At 34.3% G+C, this 25,444-nt stretch overlaps 1 protein-coding gene across 9 annotated transcripts in view; it reads right to left on the reverse strand.

The window, feature by feature from the left end:
• The window catches only part of LOC105321020 (ankyrin repeat and fibronectin type-III domain-containing protein 1), an 86,894-nt gene that overhangs the window by 19,375 nt on the left and 42,075 nt on the right, over positions 1–25,444 (reverse strand). For 7 of the 9 annotated variants that reach the window (XM_034456380.2, XM_066067767.1, XM_034456377.2 and 4 more), the window contains 2 exons: positions 18,568–18,710; positions 17,416–17,538 (listed from right to left, as the gene is read on the reverse strand). In XM_034456380.2, coding sequence (XP_034312271.2) covers positions 17,416–17,538; positions 18,568–18,710 — 266 coding nt within the window. Of the gene's footprint in view, positions 1–2,829; positions 3,977–17,415; positions 17,539–18,567; positions 18,711–21,448; positions 21,545–25,444 lie in introns of those variants that run through there. The other 2 variants (XM_066067769.1, XM_034456382.2) reach the window with 2 other exon arrangements.

Raw genomic sequence — 25,444 nt, forward strand, 5'->3', positions numbered from 1 at the left:
ATTTATTATTTTTTCTCTCAACATTCCAATGCTTCAAATTCTTTACAAAAGAATTCGGTAATGTAATAATATTGTAGATCATAGATATTCACACCATAAAGTGGGAGTAAGGTCCGTCTCTTTATACCTATAAGAGCACTTTATACAGATCAATCAGCTATCTACTAATGACAGTCTGCTCGGTGCCGTTTTTTTTTATGGTGATTTGGACAGCGAATTTGTGTGTTAAGAGCAGGGATCAACAGGAATTCACATCAAAACACAACATAAACTGATCCATCCAAGACGAGATTTGTTTTACAAGGTGTGGGAGTAATACTATAGAATTACTGATCAACCATATCCTCCCCATTCAAACAGAAGTTGTTCAATAGTTAATTAAGGGCATATCTCTACAGAACTTCAAAGATATTGTTTTCAACTCAACATGATAAGGTGTTCAGAAAGACAGAAATTTGTGTTGTTTTCCATAAACACAATCATGCATAAAAACTACGCAGATTCTACAAACGAAATATCCATTGATGGAAACATTGTAAAGCAGTTATCTTATGATATGTTCTACCTAATATTCTCTGTGTTTTACAAGAATGAAAGCTTGTTAACATTTAGGTGTGACATTAAAGTTGCGTAATGATTTGCTGTTTCCATTTCCTGTACGTATATAAAACAATGTTGTTTTTTTTCCCAATATCGGCAGTTCAATCATGATCCAAGTGAACAAATTTCACACATTCTGATACAGAACATTAAAACCAAATGCCATGCGATGAATTTTTAACATTCATATTTTTTGATCGAAATATTTTTTCTATGCAAGATAAGAAAAACACAATTCACACTGAAAAAAAAATCCGATATTGACATTGCAACTGGAAAACATCAATCATCTTTCCTCTCTAAAGATCATGATCTTTTTAAATTTTCAAACTCTTTCAAAACACGCTCATTCAAAATAAGTTGCTCTACATGATTAAACATCCAAGATTAATTTTTAGAATCCCCCAAATGAAAAAAAAAGCCCAGAGTCTCTGTACTTTCTGACTATCCCCAACAACTTAACTAGACTTTTTTTTCTGGTTATTGGTGAAGCGCATCAATTATTCAGGACACATTAGTTTTTTTGTCTCCAATACAGCAGCAGAAGAGGAAAAAAAATCCTACAACCTCTTCATTAATGAGACCCAGTGCTCACAGCTTGTCAGAGTAGGTGCCATTCATCATTTCACAAATTTCTCTCCTACTGCTATTAGAGGCCTCCCTTTCTCTTCAGGCAGTCCACCAAATTTAAAAAAAAAAACTGCAGAATCCATAAGCAAGACAGCTGAGATGGACTATTCAGAAATAAAAGTCCATGATCGAACAAAACTCCTAAAAATGGCAGCTGAGTTTTAACATGCATATACCGGGTAATTCCTGATTAATATTAATTAAGTCTTATCTTGATATGCTGTATACAATATTTCATCAAAATAAAACTTTTTTTGTTCATTAAGAATCAGAAAAGAATTGCATCCAAGTTGCATATTTGTATCTTTTCCTTTTGAGTCTACATAATTATCAGCCACTGAGGAGTGCTGATGAAAAATTGATCAAATACATCTCTGCGCTATTCTGATTTGGAAAATTGATTAAAAATCTTGATCATTATCAACTTAGTCTTCAAATTGGAAATCAAACCTCGAAAACTTTCAGAGCTGAATGAATTTTTAGCTAAATTTGATCTCGGTGGAATGCTTTCATTATGATCCGCGACAGCTCAATGGAGCCTCAGCGGACGTAGTGCGCTGGCTGTACGGACTCTTCCACTCGACAGTGAATTATTCATTATGATATAGAATGATTTACAAGCAGTCAGTTCCTCAATAAGTATAATCAGCATATAGCGTTCTACTCAAGACAGTCTCATCCAGACACCCTTTTAATTTTTTTGGTTCAACTTTAAAAATTGGCCCGATTTCTTTTTTTTGCTATCTCATTCTTACCATTGAAAGCCTGAGCTTGTTTTATCTGTGTTTACATAAACTTTCAGGAACACACTGAAGTTGTCAATACTGAAACTTTAGGCACCTTACCAAAACACGTTTTGACCCCTCATTAAATTTATGTATATATCCTATGAGGCTACGATTGTAAGTTTAATATCTTTCTAAAAAGTCTATATATAAAATATTTTGTTTGAACAGTATGTCCTAAGGAAATGGATTCATTCACGATGTGCATGATAATTTAATAGACTACTAAAACTGTTTGAACAGGTCTTTGATTTTACTTCTTCATATGATTATCTTGGACAAATAAGATGTTAAAACATGAGAGAAAGCATTTAAAACTGTATGTCAAAAGAAATGAACATATGTTTTTAAAGCATATAGCTTTCAAAAGAGGTTCATGCAAAACTCTTGTCCTCGCCTAATGAAAAGTCTTTAACTTTGTGACACATACAGCAGACCAATCTACATTTGATAAATGTGAAACTTTAAACCTAGCTATACACTTGATTTTCAAAAAAGAGAATTCCAGAATGTGAATGGTCGAAGACAGATCAACTTAAAGGGTCACTGTTGTCACTGTCATTAGATGACTTTCACTTTTTTTGAGTGGGTGTTTGGGGGATGGGGGGGGGGGGGGGTGTGGGTGGGTGGAGAGACTAGAGAGAGAAGGGTACTTGGTCTAAATCTTATAAGACATGGTCAAATACAAGGAGAAAATAAGGGATACACATTACTTTTGTCTTCATTATGAACAGGAGCTTGTATCTCATGAAACCAAGTAGAGTACAAGGACCTACCAGTACAATAAGGGTTTGCATTATTAACGGAGACTTACGTGGTCTCATGGGGGGTAGGTCTGGCAGAGTCGCCACCCAGCTCTCCGTTTCCTCCTCCTCTATCCCAACATCTTCTCTCTCTGGCTCACTGCGAGTTCTACTCAAAAATCGCAGTGTGGATTTTTTACTTGGTTTCCATGAGCCGGTCCGCCGTAAATCCTCGGTTTTTGTTTTCCTGTGTAGAACACTCTTGGCGAACTTCTGTATTTCCATGACTCACAGACAAAATACCAGTGAAAGGAAAACTGGGAGTTTCATTTTGGCAATAAATGGGTAAATCACTACTGGTATTTTATTATAAAATAACCTTTGAAATTTTCATCAACATGCATGGTTTCCATTTCTGGCTCAGACAAACTATCAACAACTCTGTCTAGTATACAGATCGAGACATCACAACTGAGCTTTAATATAATGAATATAAGTAAAAACCACAGCTATATTTCATATCTCCATGTCTAATCGGCTGTAAATTCCTAATATGGATCTCCCGATACACATCTCAATATACTAGGCTTGAACACATCCCAAACTTTCAGGTGTTTTGACATATATCTTTCTAAATGGCAGTCTTCCCTTTTATTTACAAATGGGGGTATAAGAAATAAATAACAGCTCACATGAATACGGCAAAAAGTTCCTTTAAACTTCTGAATAAGAGAGGCAACTTTAAATTCCTAAGCTGTTCGGTAAACATCTATCCTCCAAAGTCCACACTACAATATACAGGATTACTTTTCTATGTCACAGAAAAAAATTTGATCGCCTCTTAGAGTTCGATAAAGACAAACCCATCGTTGTGCTTTAGGTCATTTGCAATAGATCTCAATGAATTTAAATTCTCAATATTCCATGCTATATCATTCCCCGTCCTCCATAATAAAAACGTTGTCTTCATGCGACACAAGCTTGGAAAGAATTTACCAACGCTGCCAAACTTGTCCTTCACAGACTAATACACTGGCCAAATATATCTATATTGAGGCATTCCACTGAAATAAAGCGATCTATATGCCTTGCACAGCTAATCATCAGCCCAGCATAATGATCCCTCTACCTTTAATGAGAAATCATTAACTTCAGGTGAGATATTACCTGGGGCCACAAGGACAGACCTACATTCATGAGCAGGTATCAAGTCCATTTTAATCAATTATTATCAATTATATCGCTTTCTGTGAAGATTACTCACAAAATCTCTCCCTTTCCAATAATATGTCTAAATTAAATTAAGAGACTGCTACTCCCTTGATATTGAGAAAGGCGTACTTCCATTAATCCTTCACAGAATTAAAAACTACCTGTTCCTTGAGTCATTATTTTGTTGCATAATCTTGTTTAGATCACAAGAGATTAACAAGGAACAATTAGAATTAACATTTAAATCCTTCAAGTAAGCAAACAATAGGCATATCAAACTAGCAAGTCTCTGCAAATTCCTTCAGTCTCATATATATATGAAGCTAGCTTTTTAGAAACCTGCTAAAATCTCACACTATGGAAAGCCAATCCAATTTGTGCCTCCCTGTGTGGTAGGAGTAAACCTTCCTCCTTTTGACACTTAAACTGTATCCCAAGCAGACTCCCAGTCAGAATTTGATTACAGAAGACGTCTCCATTCTGTCTGCTAGCCCAATCAAGAGACACTTCATTCAGATTTTGTTCCCTTCCCCAGACAAAACATTGGTGAAAGCAAAAATAAAAGGAAAATCTGTACACTCTTCTTCACACCAAAAAGAAAAAGTCAATTTATATTTAATTAACCAAAAATCTGCCAGATTCAGCAGTACTGAGAGAACAAATTTGTCCCCGACACCCACTTATCTATCAAACCCATTTGTAATGTGTGTTGTAACCTCCACAATGTGATATCAATGATTATAGCTCAATGACTGCCATCAACATCATTAGAACATGTCATAAAAATCAGATTTATCTCCAAAATCAATATTCAATCAGTTGCATAACTGGTTTTCTTCGATGAAATATCTTTTCCTCCTCCCTTGATCAGTAACCACTGATATTTGAAGGTATTTGTCTACTTGACTTATTGATGAAGTCATCATAAAATCCTGTGGTGTTTTAAATTGACTTTTATCACCCTAAGCAATAAAATGAGCCTCACGAAACATCCCCTATTCCATTGTCTGTGTACCTTGAACACAAAACCTGATTTTGTACTTCAGCTCAAGAAAATACATCTATGCTCATGTAAAGTCGATCTCCTATCGATATTTCTGAATAAATGCATATATTAAAGTCACACACAAATATTGTTTACTGCTTGCTTAATAGAGCTTGTTAGCAGTAATATAGCTGCATAAAATATTTGAAGATTTAAATCTTAACCTAAAATTAAGCTGGAATTTTTTAAGAACTTAATTTCAATTCACACCTGATCAAATTATGAATATCAATTACCACGGCAAAAGGTTTGGAGCCAATACCATTATTTTTCAGTACCCTCTTTTTTCTCTTTCTCCAAAATTGGAACCTTATTAAATCATCTTTTATGAATTTTCCAAAGATAAATGGTCAGGTTGCGACATGAATTTCCTTTACCTGTCATTTCATCTTCTGATGGCAAAAGGCCAAACTCCGAACAACAAGAGGTGAATTTAATCTTGTCACCAAAGTCATTTCAGAAATTGAATGGAAGGTTGAAAAGGTTACCTTTGGAATTCATTGCCTAACCACTTACTAAATAAAACACAATCCAGTAATTTCTACAATTTTCACATCTCCAAAAACCATTTTAAAACTTGTTAAATGGAAATCGGAAATTGAATCTTAATTTTTCTGCCTATTCTTTTCAATATCCTATTAAACCAAATTTAAGCCCGTTTTCATCAGTAGAAGGAGAAAAGCTAAATGCTTTTTATTCTATACCATTATACATAAATGTGTCACAGCTGGGAATACACTATTTCCTTGCCTCAATTATCTTTCCTGTTATCCTTTTCAAAAAATTAATGTTGAAAAAAAAAAGACAAGGAAAGAAAAACCCAATTTCCAAACAAACAAAAAAAATAAAAAAAAGCTGGAACAGAGCAATGTTCTGGGATGAAATGCTGTCCCACTGTTTTAGGGAATCAATGTCATCTAGAATACTGGGCTCCCGCGGAATCAACCTAAATGACATCAGGCCTCCCGTCCTGACCACATAAAGCCTGACACCAGCTGAGGGCTGCCGGAGAAAGGGAGGCTAATGATCGCTACAATAGTGTCATGTGTTTTATCACTTACAAGTCTTTATGAGATGGTTAAAAGCAATTTTTTTCGATGATGATCTATCATGGATAAAGAAATTGGCTACCACTCTTAAAAGATTTGTAAGGAGACTCTTAAATGGGTATTCTAGATTTTTTTTTTGTCTTTGAATGTTACATTTCCTATTTTAGAAAACTGTATATGCTCAAGAGCTCCAGTTTTCAATTTTTAAAAAGACTTGTTGGCAGAGTAGTGTAATTCTCCATGGAGGAGACTTGAAATTGGAGGAACCGTTTATCCATTTTATCTGAAAACCTTGCCACTTCAAAATTGAAAACCTATCAAATTAGTCAGCAGAAATCGATACCTACAAGGGCCCTCTCCATAGACATTGCATTGTCTGGTCATTGATTTCCAACTAGGTCAATATTTGTTACAGTAATGGGACCAGAAGACAATGAGTGCAGTCTTTCAAAGAAAGATGGAGAACATACCAAATATTGTTATTGATTTCAAAAGTCCTATTTCAATGACAAAGGACTGCACTGGTCTTCATTTCACTGATGGATTATGCAGGTTCAGAAAACAAAAGCTAGATGCATACTGCAGCTCTGTCAGTTGGGGAACTTGATAAGGACTAAAGTACATGTACATGCGTTTGTTTTTTCTTTAATGTCAGATTATACCAATCCGACAAGCCAAAATGAAATGGTTCTCTGGTGATGAGCAATGCTATAGCACTTTGATATTTAAGTAACATTTCTCTTAGACTTCTGTGATTGTTCATGATGAAACAAAACTCCACTTTCAACATGGGCAGTGCAAATATCAGATGTCTAACCTTGATCGCTTGAACCCAATTGACTCTCATTACTCCACAGAAAGTAGATGGAAGATTCTTATAATCCAGAAGAGATTAAAATAAACAATAAGTGCAACAATGGTTTTTGATCATCATATATATATAGCAAAGTCACAAGGTGACCTAATGACCTTGACCTGCTTCTCTCAAACACCTGATAATTACTCAAGTCAATCATGAAGTTGCAAAAAAGTACATAAATGGAATTAAAATGCACTGATGAAGAGTAGGTTAATCTTCATGGATTTTTAATTATTTACTTCAATGAGAGAGAGAGAGAGAGAGAGAGAGAGAGAGAGAGAGAGAGAGAGAGAGAGAGAGAGAGAGAATGCAACATGCTTCATGATTGACATTTTGCTATATGTTCATAATGTCTCTAAAGAAAATGACACATGTATAGGTGTAGGTATTTCATTCAGTCAACCATGAGAAAAGATCAGATGGGGATTGATAGCCCGAAAGGGAACACATATGTGATATATATAAAAACTTCTGTCTCAGATGTTGGGAGAATGAAAAGTGAAGACATAAAACTAGTAAGCAATCTGACAGCTATGAATTTGATGGGTGCAAAAATATTTGATAAAGTATACACACTACATTACATTATATGAAGGCTAAATTGCCTCCAGGACACTTTGCTCACCTGAGTGTTATTGCTTTGCTAGGCTATAAACAATTTCAGAACACCCACATTTCACGTATGAAATCTGTGCTTTTTAACTGAAACAGTGATCGGAGGTAACCCGATCTTCATGATCTGTTCCAAAACTTTTTAAAAGATTGTATTGATCTATCGAGAGCCGTTTCAATGGCTCTCTAGCCTGATTTACTAGATAAGGGCAGAAGATGTCTGAAGCTCCCTAATAAAAGTAAATTTTCTCTTTCGCTTCTGTTATAAAACACCTGATCAATCCATCACATGTCAGACTGGTCTCCATAGAGAGAGAGAGAGAAAGAGAGAGAGAGAGAGAGAGAGAGAGAGAGAGAGAGAGGAGAGAGAGAGAATATACAAGGATATACTTTTAGTTCCTGTTACAAAAATAACCTCAACTAGATCTCGTTACGAGTAACGAGTAGGTCTTCCGTCCGATTTTGTTTTCATATGATACGATGAAATATCGATATTCTCTGCCAAATCTGCGATCTTGGTGAATCTAGGTTTTTTGTCTCGAGACCGAAAACGGACGAACAAAAGAGGTTTATGAAAATAAAAGCTAGGGTTTTTTATACATATGTTTAGTGTACACTACTGTTAATCATAGCAGATGAAACACCAAAGATAATCAGTTAAACTTGTGAAAAAAATGAATTGTTTGAACTCTTCTGGTGAGTACCGGAAGTGACGGTTGACAAAAGAAAACCCGTTAAATATATCTTCAATCGATTGTCTATCATTTATATAAGTTTGTGTCTCAATCACTTACAGTGACTAAAATCTCGCTGGTATCAATTTTGTAAAAAAGGCTAAGTACCAAAGATATTTGAAATCTTCCTTGTTTTCAAGTTATCTGTAATATAGTTTACGAGTGTCTTGGCTTCTCATTTAAGGGGCCAGCCCCTTTTTCTTGAGTTCAATCGACAGTTCTCACGAATACTAACATTTTTTGTTCTTACACCCATCTAAAATTGTTGTTCATTTTTGAGATACAAATGATTGAATATTTTAGGGGCCAGCCCTATAGATCCTTAATGGGGACAGACTTTGGAGTTTTGATTAGTGGAATTGATTAGAATCATCAATGCAAACATTTTCTTTTCTACATTGCCTAACAAAATATGTCTCCTTCTCTAGATATATTGCATCAAAGTTTAAGTACTTTGGCCCCTTAAAATCCCTAATTACGTCATAAATGGGTGTGAAAATGATTTTACCTGATAAATATTGCTACAATCAACAACTTTGCTTCTATATTGCATTACCAAATTTTGATCGTTTTTAAGTTATTTGCAATAGAGTTTACGAGTGTCTTGGCCCCTAATTTAAGGGGCCAGCCCCTTTTTCTTGATTTTGTTGGAAAGAACGTTTAATTATCTACTATATTTGTTATATATGTCTTAACAAAATATCAACTGATAAAAAGATACAAATGAAAACGTATGAAGAATTTGAATGAAAATTCGTACCCAATTTTCGTGCCTACGCGAGCTCCAAAAAATGGCGCCACTGGCGTAAAACAAAATAATAGTGCACAGCTTCAGACTATAGACTACCTATCCTGAAAATTTCATAGTCATATCTCTGATAGTTTCTGAGATCAGCTCTGCACAAAATAGGTCGTAAAAATGTACAAAATGGCCGATAAATCGGTACCGGAAGTGCCGACAGGAAAAATCTCAAAAACGTATGAAGTTTACATCAAGACTCATCTTCTCTGAAAAAATGGTCGAAATCGGTCGAATAGTTTTTGAGAAATCTCGTGCACAAAATTTGTGGAAAAAAATAATAATAATAATAATAACTAGATACAATCTCGTTACGAGTAACGAGTAGGTCTTCCGTTCAATTTTTAAACGATACGTTTAAAATAACAATGAAATTTCAGAAGTCCCTTCAGCCACTCCATTTCAAATAATGTATACGATTGTCAATATCCTTTAAAATGCTTAACAAAGAGTTTTTGTTTTTCACATAAAGCACATTAAAGATTTAAGATTTTAGTACCCTTATTACGTCATCAATGGGTGTTGAAATGAGTTTTACAAACTGTTATTGTTACGATTAACAACTTTGTTTCTATAATGCATTACAAAATCTTGATCATTTTTAAGGTATGTGTAATAGAGTTTATGGGTGTCTTGGCCCCTAATTTAAGGGGCCAGCCCTTTTTTCTTGAGTTCATTTGAAAGGTCTCACGAATACTAACATTTTTTGTTGTTAGACTTATCTAGAATTGTTGATCGTTTTTGAGATACAAATGATTGAATATTTTAGGGGCTGGCCCTCTAGATCCTTAATGGGGACAGACATTGGTGTTTTGATTAGTGGAATTGATTAGAATCATCAATACAAACATTTTCTTTTCTACAATGCTGAACAAATTATGTCTCCTTCTCTAGATATATTGCGTCAAAGTTTAAGTTTTTTGGCCCCTGAAAACCCCTAATTACGTAATAAATTGGCATGGCAATGATTTTTTTCTAACAGATATTGGTAATATCTACAACTTTGCTTCTATAATGCATTACAATATCTTTATTATTTTTAAGTTATTTGTAATAGAGTTTACGAGAGTCTTGGCCCCTAAATAAAGGGACCAGCCCCTTTTTCTTGAATTCATTCGAAAGGTCTTACGAATACTAACATTTTTTGTTTTTACACTTATTTAGAATTCTAGATCATTTTTGAAATAAAAATGATTGAATATTTTAGGGGCCAGCCTTCTAGATCCTTAATGGGGACAGAAATTCGTGTTTTGATAAGTGGAATCGATTTAATTCATAAATTCAAACATTTTCTCTTCTATGATGTCTAACAAAATATGTCTACTTCTCTAGTTATATTGCGTCAAAGTTTAAGTTCATTGGCCCCTAAAATTCCCTAATTACGTAATAAATGGGCATGGCAATGATTTTTTCTAATAGATATTGGTATTATCAACAACTTTGCTTCTATAATGGATTACAATATCTTTATCGATTTTAAGTTTTTTGTAATAGATTTTACGAGTCTCTTGGCCCCTAAAAAAAGGGGCCGGCCCCTTTTTCTTGATTTCGTTGGAAAGAACTTATGATTATCTACCACTTCTGTTATATATATCTTAACAAAATATCAACTGATAAAAAGATACAGATCAAAACGTATGAAAATTTTGAATGAAAATTCGTACCCAATTTTCGTGCCTAGGCGAGCTAAAGGAAATGGCGCCACTGGCGTAAAACAATATAATAGTGCACAACTTCAAACTATAGACTACCTATCCTGAAAGTTTCGTATTCATATCTCTAATAGTTTCTGAGATCAGCTCTGCACAAAAAAGGTCGTAAAAAAATAGAAAATCCGCCGTAACTCGGTACCGGAAATGACGATTTCAAAATTTCAAAAAACGTCTAGAATTATGACCTCTGGCAATCATTTGTGAAAAAATGGTCAAAATCGGCCGAATAGTTTCTTAGAAATCGCGTGCACAAAATTTGTGGAAAAAAATAATAATAAGAAACAGTACGAAAACAATAAGGTCTTCCGTTGGAAACGGAAGACCTTAATAAGAAATCGTACGAAAACTATAAGGTCTTCCGTTGGAAACGGAAGACCTTAATAAGAAAAGTGAAAAAGAAACAATAGAATAATAGAAGGGTCTTCCGCTGAAGACGGAAGACCCTAACTAGACACGATCTCGTTGCGAGCAACGAGGAGGTCTTCCGTCTGATTTTAGAAATTGAGATTTATGTTCGATCTTGATTTTGCTATTTAACAGCTATACATGATCTAAAACAGGAAAAGAGGATCTTCATTTTAAGTGATACTATTTTGTTTCAGGTGTAAGAGTTTTGTTCAACAAGTGTTTAGAAATTCGTCACCGTTCTTGAGATATCTCAGAAAGAATATTTTAGGGGCCGGACCTTATCTCCTTATTGGGGCCGCTGAACAAAAATTGTAAGGTTGCATGTTATTAGGTACATTATTTTGAGCATCTATTCTTTTATACTGCGTTTCAAAATATTTTTTCTTTTTGAGATATAGGTTATCACATTTTTGGACTTTTGACCCCTAAAATCCTTAATTACGTAACACATGAGAAAAATCATAATAAGGTAATCTACATAACTGTTAGATAAACATATTTGCTTCTATAATCTATTACGAAATACCCCTCGGTAAAGAACTATAGGAAAAAGACTTTAGAGCCCTCTAGGTCCCTACCGTTAGGGGCCAGCCCCTTTTTCTTGGTATCAGATGAAAGGTCATTTGATTATAAAGACATTTTGTTCAACAAGTGTTCAGAAATTCGTCACCATTCTTGAGATATCTCAGAAAGAGTGTTTTAGGGGCCGGTCCCTTATCTCCTTATTGGGGCCGCTGAACCAAATTTTTTAGGTTGCATGTTGTTAAGTACATCATTTTGAGCATCTTTTCTTTTATACTGCATTTCAAAATATTTTTCCGTTTTGAGATATAGGTGGTCAAAGTTTTGGACTTCTGACCCCTAAAAATCCCTAATTACGTAACATATGAGAAAATCGTTATACTGCTTGGCTTCATAACTGTAAGATAAACATATTTGCTTCTATAATTTATTACAAAATATCCCTCAGTAAAGAACTATAGTAAAAAGACTTTAGAGCACTCTAGGTCCCTAATATGAGGGGCCAGCCCCTTTTTCTTGGTATCAAATGAAAGGTCATTTAATTATAAAGACAGTTTGTTCAACAAGTGTTCAGAAATTCGTTACCATTCTTGAGATATCTCAGAAAGAATGTTTTAGGGGCCGGTCCCTTATCTCCTTATTGGGGCCGCTGAACCAAATTTTTTAGGTTGCATGGTGTTAAGTACATCATTTTGAGCATCTTTTCTTTTATACTGCATTTCAAAATATTTTTCCGTTTTGAGATATAGGTGGTCAAAGTTTTGGACTTCTGACCCCTAAAAATCCCTAATTACGTAACATATGAGAAAATCGTTATACTGCTTGGCTTCATATCTGTGAGATAAACATATTTGCTTCTATAATTTATTATAAAATATTCCTCGGTAAAGAGTTATGGGTAAAAGACTTTAGATCCCTCTAGGTACCTTATTTGAGGGGCCAGCCCCTTTTTCTTGATATCAGCAGAAAGATCTTGTAAATATAAACTTTTTTTACATTACATGTTATAACAAAATATTTTCCAGAAAAGAGATAAGAAGAGAAAAGCACAAAAATTCTCGACGCTTTTTTAATGTCAATTTTCGAGCCATAGCGAGCTTTGGCGCCAGTAGTGATAAACATACAAAACAACAATCATGCAAAACTTCAATCTTTCCTTGACCAACCGTAGAAATTTGAGCTTAATATCTCTTATAGTTCAGGAGAACAACAGAAGACAAAATACCCATATAAAAATTAGAAAAATCTCAATATCTCGAAAACGGATGTGACGTCATCAATACAAAAAATTTCCAATCAAGTTCAGACCACTATCTATCACATCCTAAAATTTGATTGAGATCGGCCGAGCCGTTTCTGAGAAATCGCGTGCACAAAAAAAGGAAGAAAAAAAATAATAATAACTAGACACGATCTCGTTGCGAGCAACGAGGAGGTCTTCCGTTCGATTTTTAGAATGAAATATGACATCATCGAGTTTGATTTTCGACAGCAAACATGTTATGGAAAAGGAGTGAAGTACTAATGCTTTATTGTATTGTTTTTGTATAAGTTCTCTTGCTTTTTTAACCTAATCTAGCTTTAGTAACCTTTCACAAAATGGTTCTCATTTTAGGGCTATAGATAAAAGATTTTAGAGCACTTTGATCCCCTTATATAAGGGGCAAGTCCCTTTTTCTTGGATTCAAATGAAAGGACATTTAATTCTGAACACATTTTGTCAGCAAGTGTTTAGAAAATTTTTGGCCCCTAAAAACCCTTAATTACGTAACACATGATAAAATCATTACATTGCTTGAATATATAATTATAAGATAAACACATTTGCTTCTATAACATTTCACAAAATATTTCTCAGTAAAGGGCTACAGATTAAAGACTTTAGAGCCCTTTGGTCCCCTTTTATTAGGGGCCAGCCCCTTTTTCTTGATATGGAATGAAAGGTCATTAAATTCTAAACAAATTTTGTTCAACACATGTTTAGTAATTCGTTACCGTTTTGGAGATAGATGAGAAAGAAGGTTTTAGGGGCCGGCCCCTTATCTCCTTTTAGGGGCCGTTCAACGAAATTTTGACGGTTGTAATTTGTTGAGAACATCATTTTGAACAACTTTTCTTTTATACTGCATTACAAAATATTTTTCCTTTCTGAGATAAGGGTGATCAAATTTTTTGACTTTTGGCCCCTAAAAACCCTTAATTACGTAACACATGATTAAATCATTACATTGCTTGAATACAGAACTATAAGATAAACACATTTGCTTCTATAATATTTCACAAAATATCTCTCAGTAAAGGGCTACAGATTAAAAAATTTAGAGCCCTTTGGTCCCCTAATTTGAGGGGCCAGCCCCTTTTTCTTGATTTCAAATAAAAGGTCATTTAATTCTACACAAATTTTGTTCAACAAGTGTTTAGAAATTCGTTACCGTTCTGGAGATATATAAAAAAGAAGGTTTTAGGGGCCGATCCCATATCTTCTTTTAGGGGCCGTTCAACGAAATTTTGACGGTTGTAATTTGTTGAGAACATCATTTTGAACAACTTTTCTTTTATACTGCATTACAAAATATTTTTTTCTTTCTGAGATATGGGTGATCAAAATTTTGGATTTTTGGCCCCTAAAAACCCTTAATTACGTAACACATGATAAAATCATTACATTGCTTGAATACATAACATTGAGATAAACACATTTGCTTCTATAACATTTCACAAAATATCTCTCAGTAAAGGGCTACAGATTAAATATTTTAGAACCTTTTGGTCCCCTAATTTGAGGGGCCAGCCCCTTTTTCTTGATATCAAATAAAAGGTCATTTAATTCTACACAAATTTCGTTCAACAAGTGTTTAGAATTTCGTTACCGTTTTGGAGATATATGAGAAAGAAGGTTTTAGGGGCCGGTCCCTTGTCTCCTTTTAGGGGCCGTTTAACGAAATTTTGACGGTTGCATTTTGTTGAGAACATCATTTTGAACAACTTTTCTTTTATACTGCATTACAAAATATTTTTCCTTTGTGATATATGGGTGATCGAAATTTTGGACTTTTGGCCCCTAAAAACCCTTAATTACGTAACACATAATAAAATCATTACATTGCTTGAATACAGAACTATAAGATAAACACATTTGCTTCTATAATATTTCACAAAATATCTCTCAGTAAAGGGCTACAGATTAAAAAATTTAGAGCCCTTTGGTCCCCTAATTTGAGGGGCCAGCCCCTTTTTCTTGATTTCAAATAAAAGGTCATTTAATTCTACACAAATTTTGTTCAACAAGTGTTTAGAAATTCGTTACCGTTCTGGAGATATATAAAAAAGGTTTTAGGGGCCGATCCCATATCTTCTTTTAGGGGCCGTTCAACGAAATTTTGACGGTTGTAATTTGTTGAGAACATCATTTTGAACAACTTTTCTTTTATACTGCATTACAAAATATTTTTTTCTTTCTGAGATATGGGTGATCAAAATTTTGGATTTTTGGCCCCTAAAAACCCTTAATTACGTATTACATGATAAAATCATTACATTGCTTGAATACATAACATTGAGATAAACACATTTGCTTCTATAACATTTCACAAAATATCTCTCAGTAAAGGGCTACAGATTAAATATTTTAGAACCTTTTGGTCCCCTAATTTGAGGGGCCAGCCCCTTTTTCTTGATATCAAATAAAAGGTCATTTAATTCTACACAAATTTCGTTCAACAAGTGTTTAGAATTTCGTTACCGTTTTGGAGATATATGAGAAAGAAGGTTTTAGGGGCCGGTCCCTTGTCTCCTTTTAGGGGCCGTTTAACGAAATTTTGACGGTTGCATTTTGTTGAGAACATCATTTTGAACAACTTTTCTTTTATACTGCATTACAAAATATTTTTCCTTTGTGATATATGGGTGATCGAAATTTTGGACTTTTGGCCCCTAAAAACCCTTAATTACGTAACACACAATAAAATCATTACATTGCTTGACTACATAACATTGAGATAAACATATTTGCTTCTATAATCTATTACAAAATATCCCTCGGTAAAGAGTTACGGGTAAAAGACTTTAGAGCCCTCTAGGTCCCTTTTTGTAGGGGCCAGCCCCTTTTTCCTGATATCAGCCGAAAGATCTTGTAAATATAAACTTTTTTTACATTACATGTTTCAACAAAATATTTTCCAGAAAAGAGATAAAGAGAGAAAAGCACAAAAAATAACGACGCTTTTTTAATGTCAATTTTCGAGCCATAGCGAGCTTTGGCGCCAATAGTGCTAAACATACAAAACAACAATCATGCAAAACTTCAATCTTTCCTTTACCAACCGTAGAAATTTGAGCTCAAAATCTCTTATAGTTTAGGAGAACAGCCGCAGACAAAATACCCATATAAAAAATAGAAAAATCTCAATATCTCCAAAACGGATGTGACGTCATCAATGCAGAAAATTTGCTATCAAGTTCAGACCACTATCTATCACATCTTAAAATTTGATGGAGATCGGTTGAGCCGTTTCTGAGAAATCGCGTGCACAAAAATGGGAAGAAAAAAAAAGAATAAAAATAATAGGGAAAAAGAAACCGAAGAATAACAATAAGGTCTTCCGTTGGAAACGGAAGACCTTAATAATAGGGAAAAAGAAACCGAAGAATAACAAGAAGGTCTTCCGTTGGAAACGGAAGACCTTAATAATGAACACAAAAAAATAGCACAGTTTTCTTTAAACAAAACATAGTGTGGGTACATATTGGAAGAAAATAATCACCATCATGAACCCGCTTTGATTTGACGGAAATAACTTGAATGTCACTCTTTTATAAGGTTATGTCGTTCCTTTCAAACCTATGATAATAAATTGACAATACACACCTTCTACCAATGATAAGGGGAAAAACAACGCAAAGGAACGGTTATATTGAGATCGCAATCCTCAACCCTTATTGCGCTCATATGTCAACACCTTTTGTCTCAAAATAAAACTTTATTTGTGTTTACCACGTTCTGAATAACCGAATTACTAAGATGACATCGTAGTATATGTGCATGTTAACTTCCATAAAAACAAGTGAAAGAGGAATTAATCAACTCTAGTTATTCTGCTAGAAAAGCCATTAAATGGTGATTTTCTAAGCGCATCATGCCTATCTATAGCCGTAGAAACCACTAAAGCCACCGATGGCAATTTTTAGTTATTACGTTGTAGTAGTAGTTTTTGTCTCTGTGTATTATGCACTCTTTCTGTGAATGCTAATAAATCCATTTCGGTTCCAAGCCTACCTTCCAAAACAATGTCCAGACGTCATCAAGAGATGTTTACTTCACTGCAAGAGCACTGTTAATTGAAACTATAAACCTTAAGCCCCCTCCTACTAGTACTCAATACCAAAAATATACTACGTTAAGTTTGATGAGAATTTGCCTTTCATTATTTTTCTTTCTGGATAAATAATTTCTATTTTGCAATGATCTACTTAAATTATAAAACAATATTTAAATAATTAACCATCGAGAGAATAACTTGTTACTGAGCGGCGAATTTAAAAAATATCTTCATGAAACAAATGAAATACTACTTTAATTATGCTTTATTGATTTTGATGTTCAATATGTACTAAACCACGGTTCAATGGCCTTGTCCACAACATCTATACCAAGAGAACAGAGAAAGGGAGACAACTCAATTTTAGATTGATATCATGCTACATACTCTTAGAGTTGTTCCCCTTGTTGTTGCCCTCTCTCCTCTTGTCCCTTCCCTGCTTCTGGAGTTTGGACAGACTCCTTCTTCTTCTGCTTCCAGCATCCTCACTCCCACAGGATCCTGAATATTCTGCCATAAACAGAGATAACAGTTTTCAGACTTATTTTGAATCAAAACCAAAAAGCCCCTCTCACCTTTACTTCAAATTAAAATTATGCTATCAGCCTATATGTACAAGCTCCAAATAGATATTTGTATTCTTAACACTACAATCTTACAAATTTTCATTGACTCCTACTAAAGATGAAATAAAAAAAGGGCTTGTGTGGGAGTCTGAACTATAAAAGAAAAGAAGCATCCATTTGCAATGTATGGAATTTCTTAAAAAAAAAAAAATTATCGGGCATGCCAACTTTGTGAAATTTCTTCCAAATTCGGCAATAGAAAAACCATAAAGCACTGGAACACATCTCATTACTGAACTGTGTAATAGTGCATTTCAGAGAGAGTCATTATTCTTCTGCCCACTGCAAGTCTTCTATGCCCTAAAATAATTGCTTTTAAAAAAAATCCTACGTACATCGGGGTTACTAAATCTGTCGGATTTTGATAGCTCTCCTTTATTTCACGACCTCCAATCAGTTATGTCTCAGAGAAAAAAGCTTCCATACAAAGTTTAGGCAATTTTTTTCTCTGAATGTCAAGAGCGTTTGGCTATCGGATTGTCAAGGTGCAACCGCAAGTTTTGTGACAATGTTCTGTAGTACATACTGATATTTACTCCGGTATCATTTTTCATATGATTTTCTCAGTAACCGATTTGTACTGAAATATATTTCCTTTTGGTTCACAGCTTTTCTTCTTTAAATCAATCTGAACATCAATTTCAGAGTCAATTTTAAAATAGTAACATATGTCTATAAATAAATAAATTATTGTGTGATTTACAATGCACAATTCTTGCATTTTATATAAATTTTCTTACATATTTCATGTTAGACATAAAAATTGGCACATCATTCTTCATACATATTTGCTCTATAGAGCACATAACATTGGCAAGCAAAATTATTTCTTTTCAAGTACAAAAGGGGATGGGGCTAAGTACTGCTAGGGCTACTGACTACTCAAATTGTGAGGTTGATGACTGATCTTTACCTGAGCTGACTGGACTCTGTGACATCCATCTAATGTCATCGTTACACCTGCTCCCTGCATCAAGCACAGTATCCTCTCCGTTGTCGCTAGATAATCGGATTATTGGAAGGGTCTTTGAACGCTGAAGCTCCCGATTACTCCGCCTTTAAATTAAAAAAAAAACATTACAGTCTTTTCATTTGACTTTTTAGCCCTCTGATGTTATTTCTTAACATATAAATATATGTTGCTGCCTTGATATACACTGTAATTATTAAGAATCAGGACTATTACAGAGAGAGAGAGAGGGAGAGAGAGAGAGAGAGAGAGAGAGAGAGAGAGAGAGAGAGAGTCAGATTTGCACAACCAACTTTAAATTGGAAATGTTACATTGAAGGTTAATGTCCAAATTCCATGCCTGAACTCGATTCCTTTGGGTCATTTCAAAAATTAAGTAGCTGTTTCAGAATCCCAAGGAGATGTGTGATGTACAAGTTGATAGAAGTTGATCATGTTACATAACAATGAAGAACTGGGGAATACAGTAATAGAGGAAATGCCAGCAACTGGATTAAAGGAACAATGGCCTATCACCTACTTCTGCATAAAGTTCTATCATTAAACTACTCTTAGCTGTTCAGTTTCCTCCTCCCTGCCCCTCCAAAAGCAAATGATCTACAGGCTGACAACAATCATTTTACAGCAACCATGATGACAACAGACCCCAGGGATTTATCTTGGTTTTTGGAGAGCCCAATTACAAGGCAGTTTTTTCTATCATTTTGTCTGGTGGTTGGCCCACCGAGGGACACGTCTTAGTGATGAGCAGGATAAATTTGGCTAAATTTAGGGCCTGTTTTTATAAGCAGTTCCAATCATGAAACGCACACAATTAGATTTCCCTGATCTGTTCATTGGTTCCTTGTCTATGAAAAATTACTCTTCCACATGGAAAAAGAAAAACAGCAGATAATGGGAAATGGCAGACTGGAAGTTAGCGCCACTGCATCACTAACACCAATCTTCAGGCACGTGTTTGGACAGGCTTCAAGTGATGTCATCAGTTCTACTACTTCCAATTACAGACAAATTTATAAAGGAAGGAATTGTGCATTAAGACGCAAAGCCAAAATCCTACACAGTTCCTTTGCAAATAGCCATAAAACTTGCAACATCCGTATCAAAAGTGCATGGTTTTTGAAGTATCAACACACCCCCATGCTAATGGGTTATTTAAGGACATGAGGTGGTTGGGATTCACTCTAGATTACCAAATCTTCTTATATATTAATTTTCACTATCACATGCAATATAATACTCTCAAGTCCAAAGTTGCCATCAGAATGGCAGTAGGGAAAAATTCTTCAATACCTATTGTGGTTTTATTTCTATTCAAGCAGGTTCATCAATTTTTGTGGGCATAGTGAAAATCAGTTTCAAGGATATGTAAATTTGTGGCCAATGATCCTATCATTTATAAGGATATAAGATATTGTACTTTGATAAAATTTAATTTCATAGATCAACTGTACAATGCGAAATCCACAAAAATCAGTATTCAACCAATACTGATGTAACCACAGGTAATTTAGTACATGTATCAACCTCTTTTTAATTACTTTCTAATCATTGTATTTATTACAACTACAAACAAACAACCAGCAAGGGCAAACTTTGGCCATCTCCTTAAGCTTCATATAGACTGAGCTCAGGTCCATGGTCTTTTAGCTGGTACCGTGGATGATCTATAAATGAACTTGAGATTTGGCAATGCTCTAATTCTGACCTCTCCTTGACGCAGACACCAAAGTGAGATTCGGCACGTAGGCCACAAATGACCAATCGCCTTCTTATTTGTTTCCATTTGGTAAATAATAGTTTCCAACATTTGAGGAAGGCATAATTTGTTGAAAGAAGGAGAAAAAAGGGTATCAATAAATTCAATAACTTCACAGATAGGTGCATATTGGTGTGAAGTCTATTCCCACGAGAGGAGCGGTCTAATTATCAATATCAAAAAAATCAACCATATCGTAATGTGTCAAGAACATGAAATTAGACTAGGGATTGCAACAAAATATTTTATAGACTGATTGCCTGTGAAAACCAAATTCTCAAAGGAAATTAGACCCAGTCATAAATAGAACACAACTTTGGAATATGTGGTCCCAGTCTGATTATTCAAGTGGTACCCATAGTGGAATGAACCCACTAAGTGAACTCCACTGGCAAACCCTAAAACAATGACAACGAAATAAACTGTCAAACTGTTTTAAAATGATGGACTACTTAAGTTAAAAGGTATTTGTCTGCACATTAAGTCACATTAGCTAATACGAAATCACAATTCTTAAATTGTGCTTAGACAACAAATTTCAGTTGTAGCCGACATTTGAATTTCAAGAAACCATAGTCCAATCAAAATGTGAATCTTTCTTCCTTTAAAAGTTATTTTAACGTACTTTATTTCATTCCATACTGCATTTGACATTTACTCATAGTTATTCAACAATAGCATTTGCCGAATTTAATGCATATAAAGAGGAAATAATAAATTACTACCTTGCATCATTTAATTCTCTATGGTAATCAAAATAAAGGAAACCCACTATGAAACTAAAAAACCATTTATTGTTCCCAGTGCTTTGCTATAAAGATCACTTGCATACAAAACAAATCAATCTATTTAAAAAAAAAATTTATGCACTGCAGAGAAAAGAAATCCTTTGTGACACAAAACCAAAGGAATTGGACTAAAATATATTATTTAATAAAAAAAAAAAGGTAATGGTTAATGCCATCATCTAAAACATAATCTGCTAAATCAGCAAAAAATTAAATATTTGTATCAATAAATAAAAAGCTCATTTCTTTAATAAAGTCAATGTTCATATGCACTTACCGCACAGCCCTCTTGAAAGACGTTCTTATCCGACTAAGTAATGGTATATTCAGCAGAGTGGTCATTTCTCTTGCTATGGAAGTTTTTTTGTTAAATCCAAAAAGACCTACAACTTACTCCGATAAAATGCAGGCCTGCTCAACACAGACTGTCCTCGAGAAAATTCCCTCAGAAACTTGAAGAAAGCACAAATCACGAAATGTCAAGTGTTAACAAGTTCCTTGTAAAAAAAAATAGGACAAGAATTTACAGCTTCCCAAAGAAAAAAAATAATTTTTTTGGTTGCTTGTATTGATTCCGAATTGACAGAACTAAACAGTGGCCTGTATAGGATCGTAAATCAGGACGACACGGGACTCTACATCATTTTATGTACTATACTCGCATACCCTGCACCTCAAGGAGGCAGTGAACTCCTACATCATCTAACAGCAGATCATCAAAGAATCGGCAAATCAATCCGATTACTCTAGAAAAACGCTGATGGCAAAGGGTTTATTTAGACTGATAATTCAGTAACAGAATTACTTTATTGAATGGCTATAAAAGATAATGTATCTCAATCATCCACTAATTGCTCTAAAAGTTGTTGCTCTAAAAATACATTTATTTAATGAAAATTATATTCCGCAGAAAACTTTGCATTTCCATTAATTTAAAAGAAAATGTTCTAAGTGACTTTTCATAAAATGTTTAACAGGGGAAATGATAGTTCACTTTCTACGGTCAAAATGGTTTTAACTCTATCAGAACCAAGCCTGCTATCTTGACACTTTGCAAATTGATAGTTCCCCCAAAAATATGACGATACTGAAATACTAGCACTTCATCACCATCTAACCATTACTTCTATACCTAAAGACAATATAAGGTCAACTTAAAACAGACAAACCCAGTTTGAAACACCAAATGACACAAACAGAAAAATAACCACATCAAAGAAAATCAATTTTCCAACAAATACCAGTACTATAAAATTTTACATTTATTTCATGTCACCTTGGCCTGTTGACGAAAAAACAGTGACATCAATATTGAACTATGATCTGACAAATCTAGCTAATATTTCAATGCTGTACAATCAATAATTATTATCCCCCCCTTTTTTAAAGGAATTTCAAATATACCTTGTGGAAATTCTCAGCCTCAATTTTTCAAATAACCCTCTGTTAACCTGTTAACCTTATAATCTGAATACATTGGACCCTCTCTCTCTCTCTCTCTCTCTCTCTCTCTCTCTCTCTCTCTCTCTCTCTCTCTCTCTCTCTCTCTCTCTCTCTCTCTCTCTCTCCTCTCTCTCTCTCTCTCTTGAATTTCAGTTTACAAACATGTGCATGCGCCCTACTGTAGCAGTAACCTAGCTTTCTAAAAATCTTCCTTTAATTTTTTGCCACAAATTAAGATTTACATGTCCCTGGAAGCTTTTCCTGTTTCCATTGATTTCCCATTTATAGTTTGAGGAAAATGTTGTAAAAGAGATGTGAAATACCCCGAGTAGATAAATTAATGCCATGGACATGCTAGAGATACACTGGCTGAATTAAAACAAATGCTTATAGATTAGCATTCCTGTTCATGCACAGGTATTGAAGAGTTCATTGTTATATGCAAACCCTTATTCAGGGGGAATATCTGCACCAATGCAATCATAAATGTCAACATTTTCAAATGATAATATCACATTTGTGAAACTCCCAACGGAACGGGTTCAATTAACAAGACATTTTAATAAAAGTAAATGTAAATTGCAAGTTTCCTTCATACAGAGAGTTGAGACTGCACTTCAAGAACCTTCATAAAAAATACTTACTGGTATTATATGACCCTGATCAAAGTCATGAATATATGTCAACATTAACAAAGAATAACCCAGTGCATCTCTGAGATAAGACTGAATATAGCAACCAAATCCACTTATCAGCACTGCAACAATTACCCAAGCATTATCTCTTTCCTATAACATAATATGCATTTCTTTCAAATCTAATTTCACCCTCAAAACCTATAAAAATTGATCGCAGATCCCAGTGACGCTGAATCTAATGAAATATAAAGCACATGGAATCAAATTTTCCATGGACTTGGATTTATACTCTGCCACACAGCACCAGGATGACCCAAAATGTTGTAGTATATGCATGTCTTCCTAATTTCAATATCAACATAAATCAGGATAATTTTTCAAAGACTTCTAAAAATAAATCTGAGAGACCTTCAACTAAAGGGCTGCCTGATGTTTCATCATCACATGATTTTAGTCTGAAGTCACAACAACTGTCAAATCTATTCTGTCACATCCACCAATAGATTCATTGTCTATAGTCTCACTTACCTGTAGGCTGATAAACTAAGTATCACTTACCAGTTAATTGCTCCATTGGCTTGTATCCATCACATGTAGATATACTGACTAGTGACAACTCATGTGTCAATCTATGGACAATTAGCATTCACATGTAGATTTATTGATGAAACTCTCATGTACATCTATTGAGTATTGTAGATTCCTTAAATACAGATGAACTTTGATATTTTAAACACTGATATCTCGAATACAATGGATATGTCGAAGTGATTTGTAAATCCCAACCACTCATTTTTAAAGTATTTTACCCTCGATATCTTGAAAACTTGGATATCTCGAAGTTTTTAAACAGTCCCATCTAGTTCAAGATAACAAAGTTTGACTGTATTTTATGCGAGTACTTAATTCTACGATTCAATCATTTTGCATCAAATTGCAAGAATATAAAATCGCAGTCACTGATATTTCATCATGTTTTCTAACAGTCTACATCTGTCAAAAAAATTAAGGCAAGATTTTAAAATCCCCGCGATGTGCTTCTTGCGATTTTTCGCAGATATCAATTCCTTGCATTCAATAAGGAATTTACAGTGGATTCATTGTCCAGTTACATCTACCTAAAGAACTGTCTACTCACACTAACCTGTAGATCTAGTGTCTTACTCTCTTTGTCACATTCTCCTGTAGATTCATTAACATCCTTAGATTCATTGTCACATCATACAAACCTGAATATATATTGTCTTCTTGTACTTACTTTTTTATTTAATACCATTAAGCCATACCCAGTTATTCATTTTCTGTCTATTCACTCTCACCTGTGACAATGTCGCCATGTCATTCTCGCCTGTAGATTCAGGTGTGGGTTCAGTGTGTGTCAGTCAGTCAGTCAGTAAGTAAGTTTTATCAATAATTATAGTTCATCACGAGTTAAACATGTGTATAATTGTTAAATAATATTATATTGGGTTATGGTACATATTAAATTATGTTATATCAAGGTGAATATCAGTTGGGTGTACTTGCACTCAACCTGCAGATTCATGGCACAGTCACACTTACATCACAGTCATCTGTATAATTTTTCTTATTTCATCTACATGTAAATTACACTTACACTCATACTCACTTGTTAATTGTGTCATTTCAATGACCAGTGTCAATTATATTCACAGTTACGCACATGTCCAATTCATTCACCAGATATACAGCCCAATGTAACATAGACTGCCATTATGCATTATGTTACAATATTTTAGCATAGCTGTATACTGGTAACTGTCACATAAGAATACCCCCCCCCCCCAAAAAAAAAATTAAGGAAGTGTCTGTAAATGGTAGAACATTTCTACTGAAGTATATGATCTACTGATGATGATACAATGACACTGGGTCATGGACAAAATGAAAGAGCTCTTGCATTAATTGCCAGTAATTCATATTTTTAGATTTGCACCTTCACTGAAATTAACTCCATGTGTTTGAGTATTAAATTCTGTAGGCAATAATGTTTAAATTGATTTAGACACCTTATAAAACTGAAAATTTAACTTCAAAATCATTGATTTTTTTTTTTATATTTAACATTTGCCTTTCTCTACATATTTCAATAAGAGTTATCTCTCATGCTCTGCCTTGTTGAGTTTCCCTCCTGTTACTGGTAGTGATTATCAAAGAGCAAGAACTCAAAG

The sequence above is a fragment of the Magallana gigas genome, chromosome 7 (genome assembly GCF_963853765.1).
Source record: "Magallana gigas chromosome 7, xbMagGiga1.1, whole genome shotgun sequence".
Taxonomy (NCBI): Eukaryota; Metazoa; Mollusca; class Bivalvia; order Ostreida; family Ostreidae; genus Magallana; species Magallana gigas.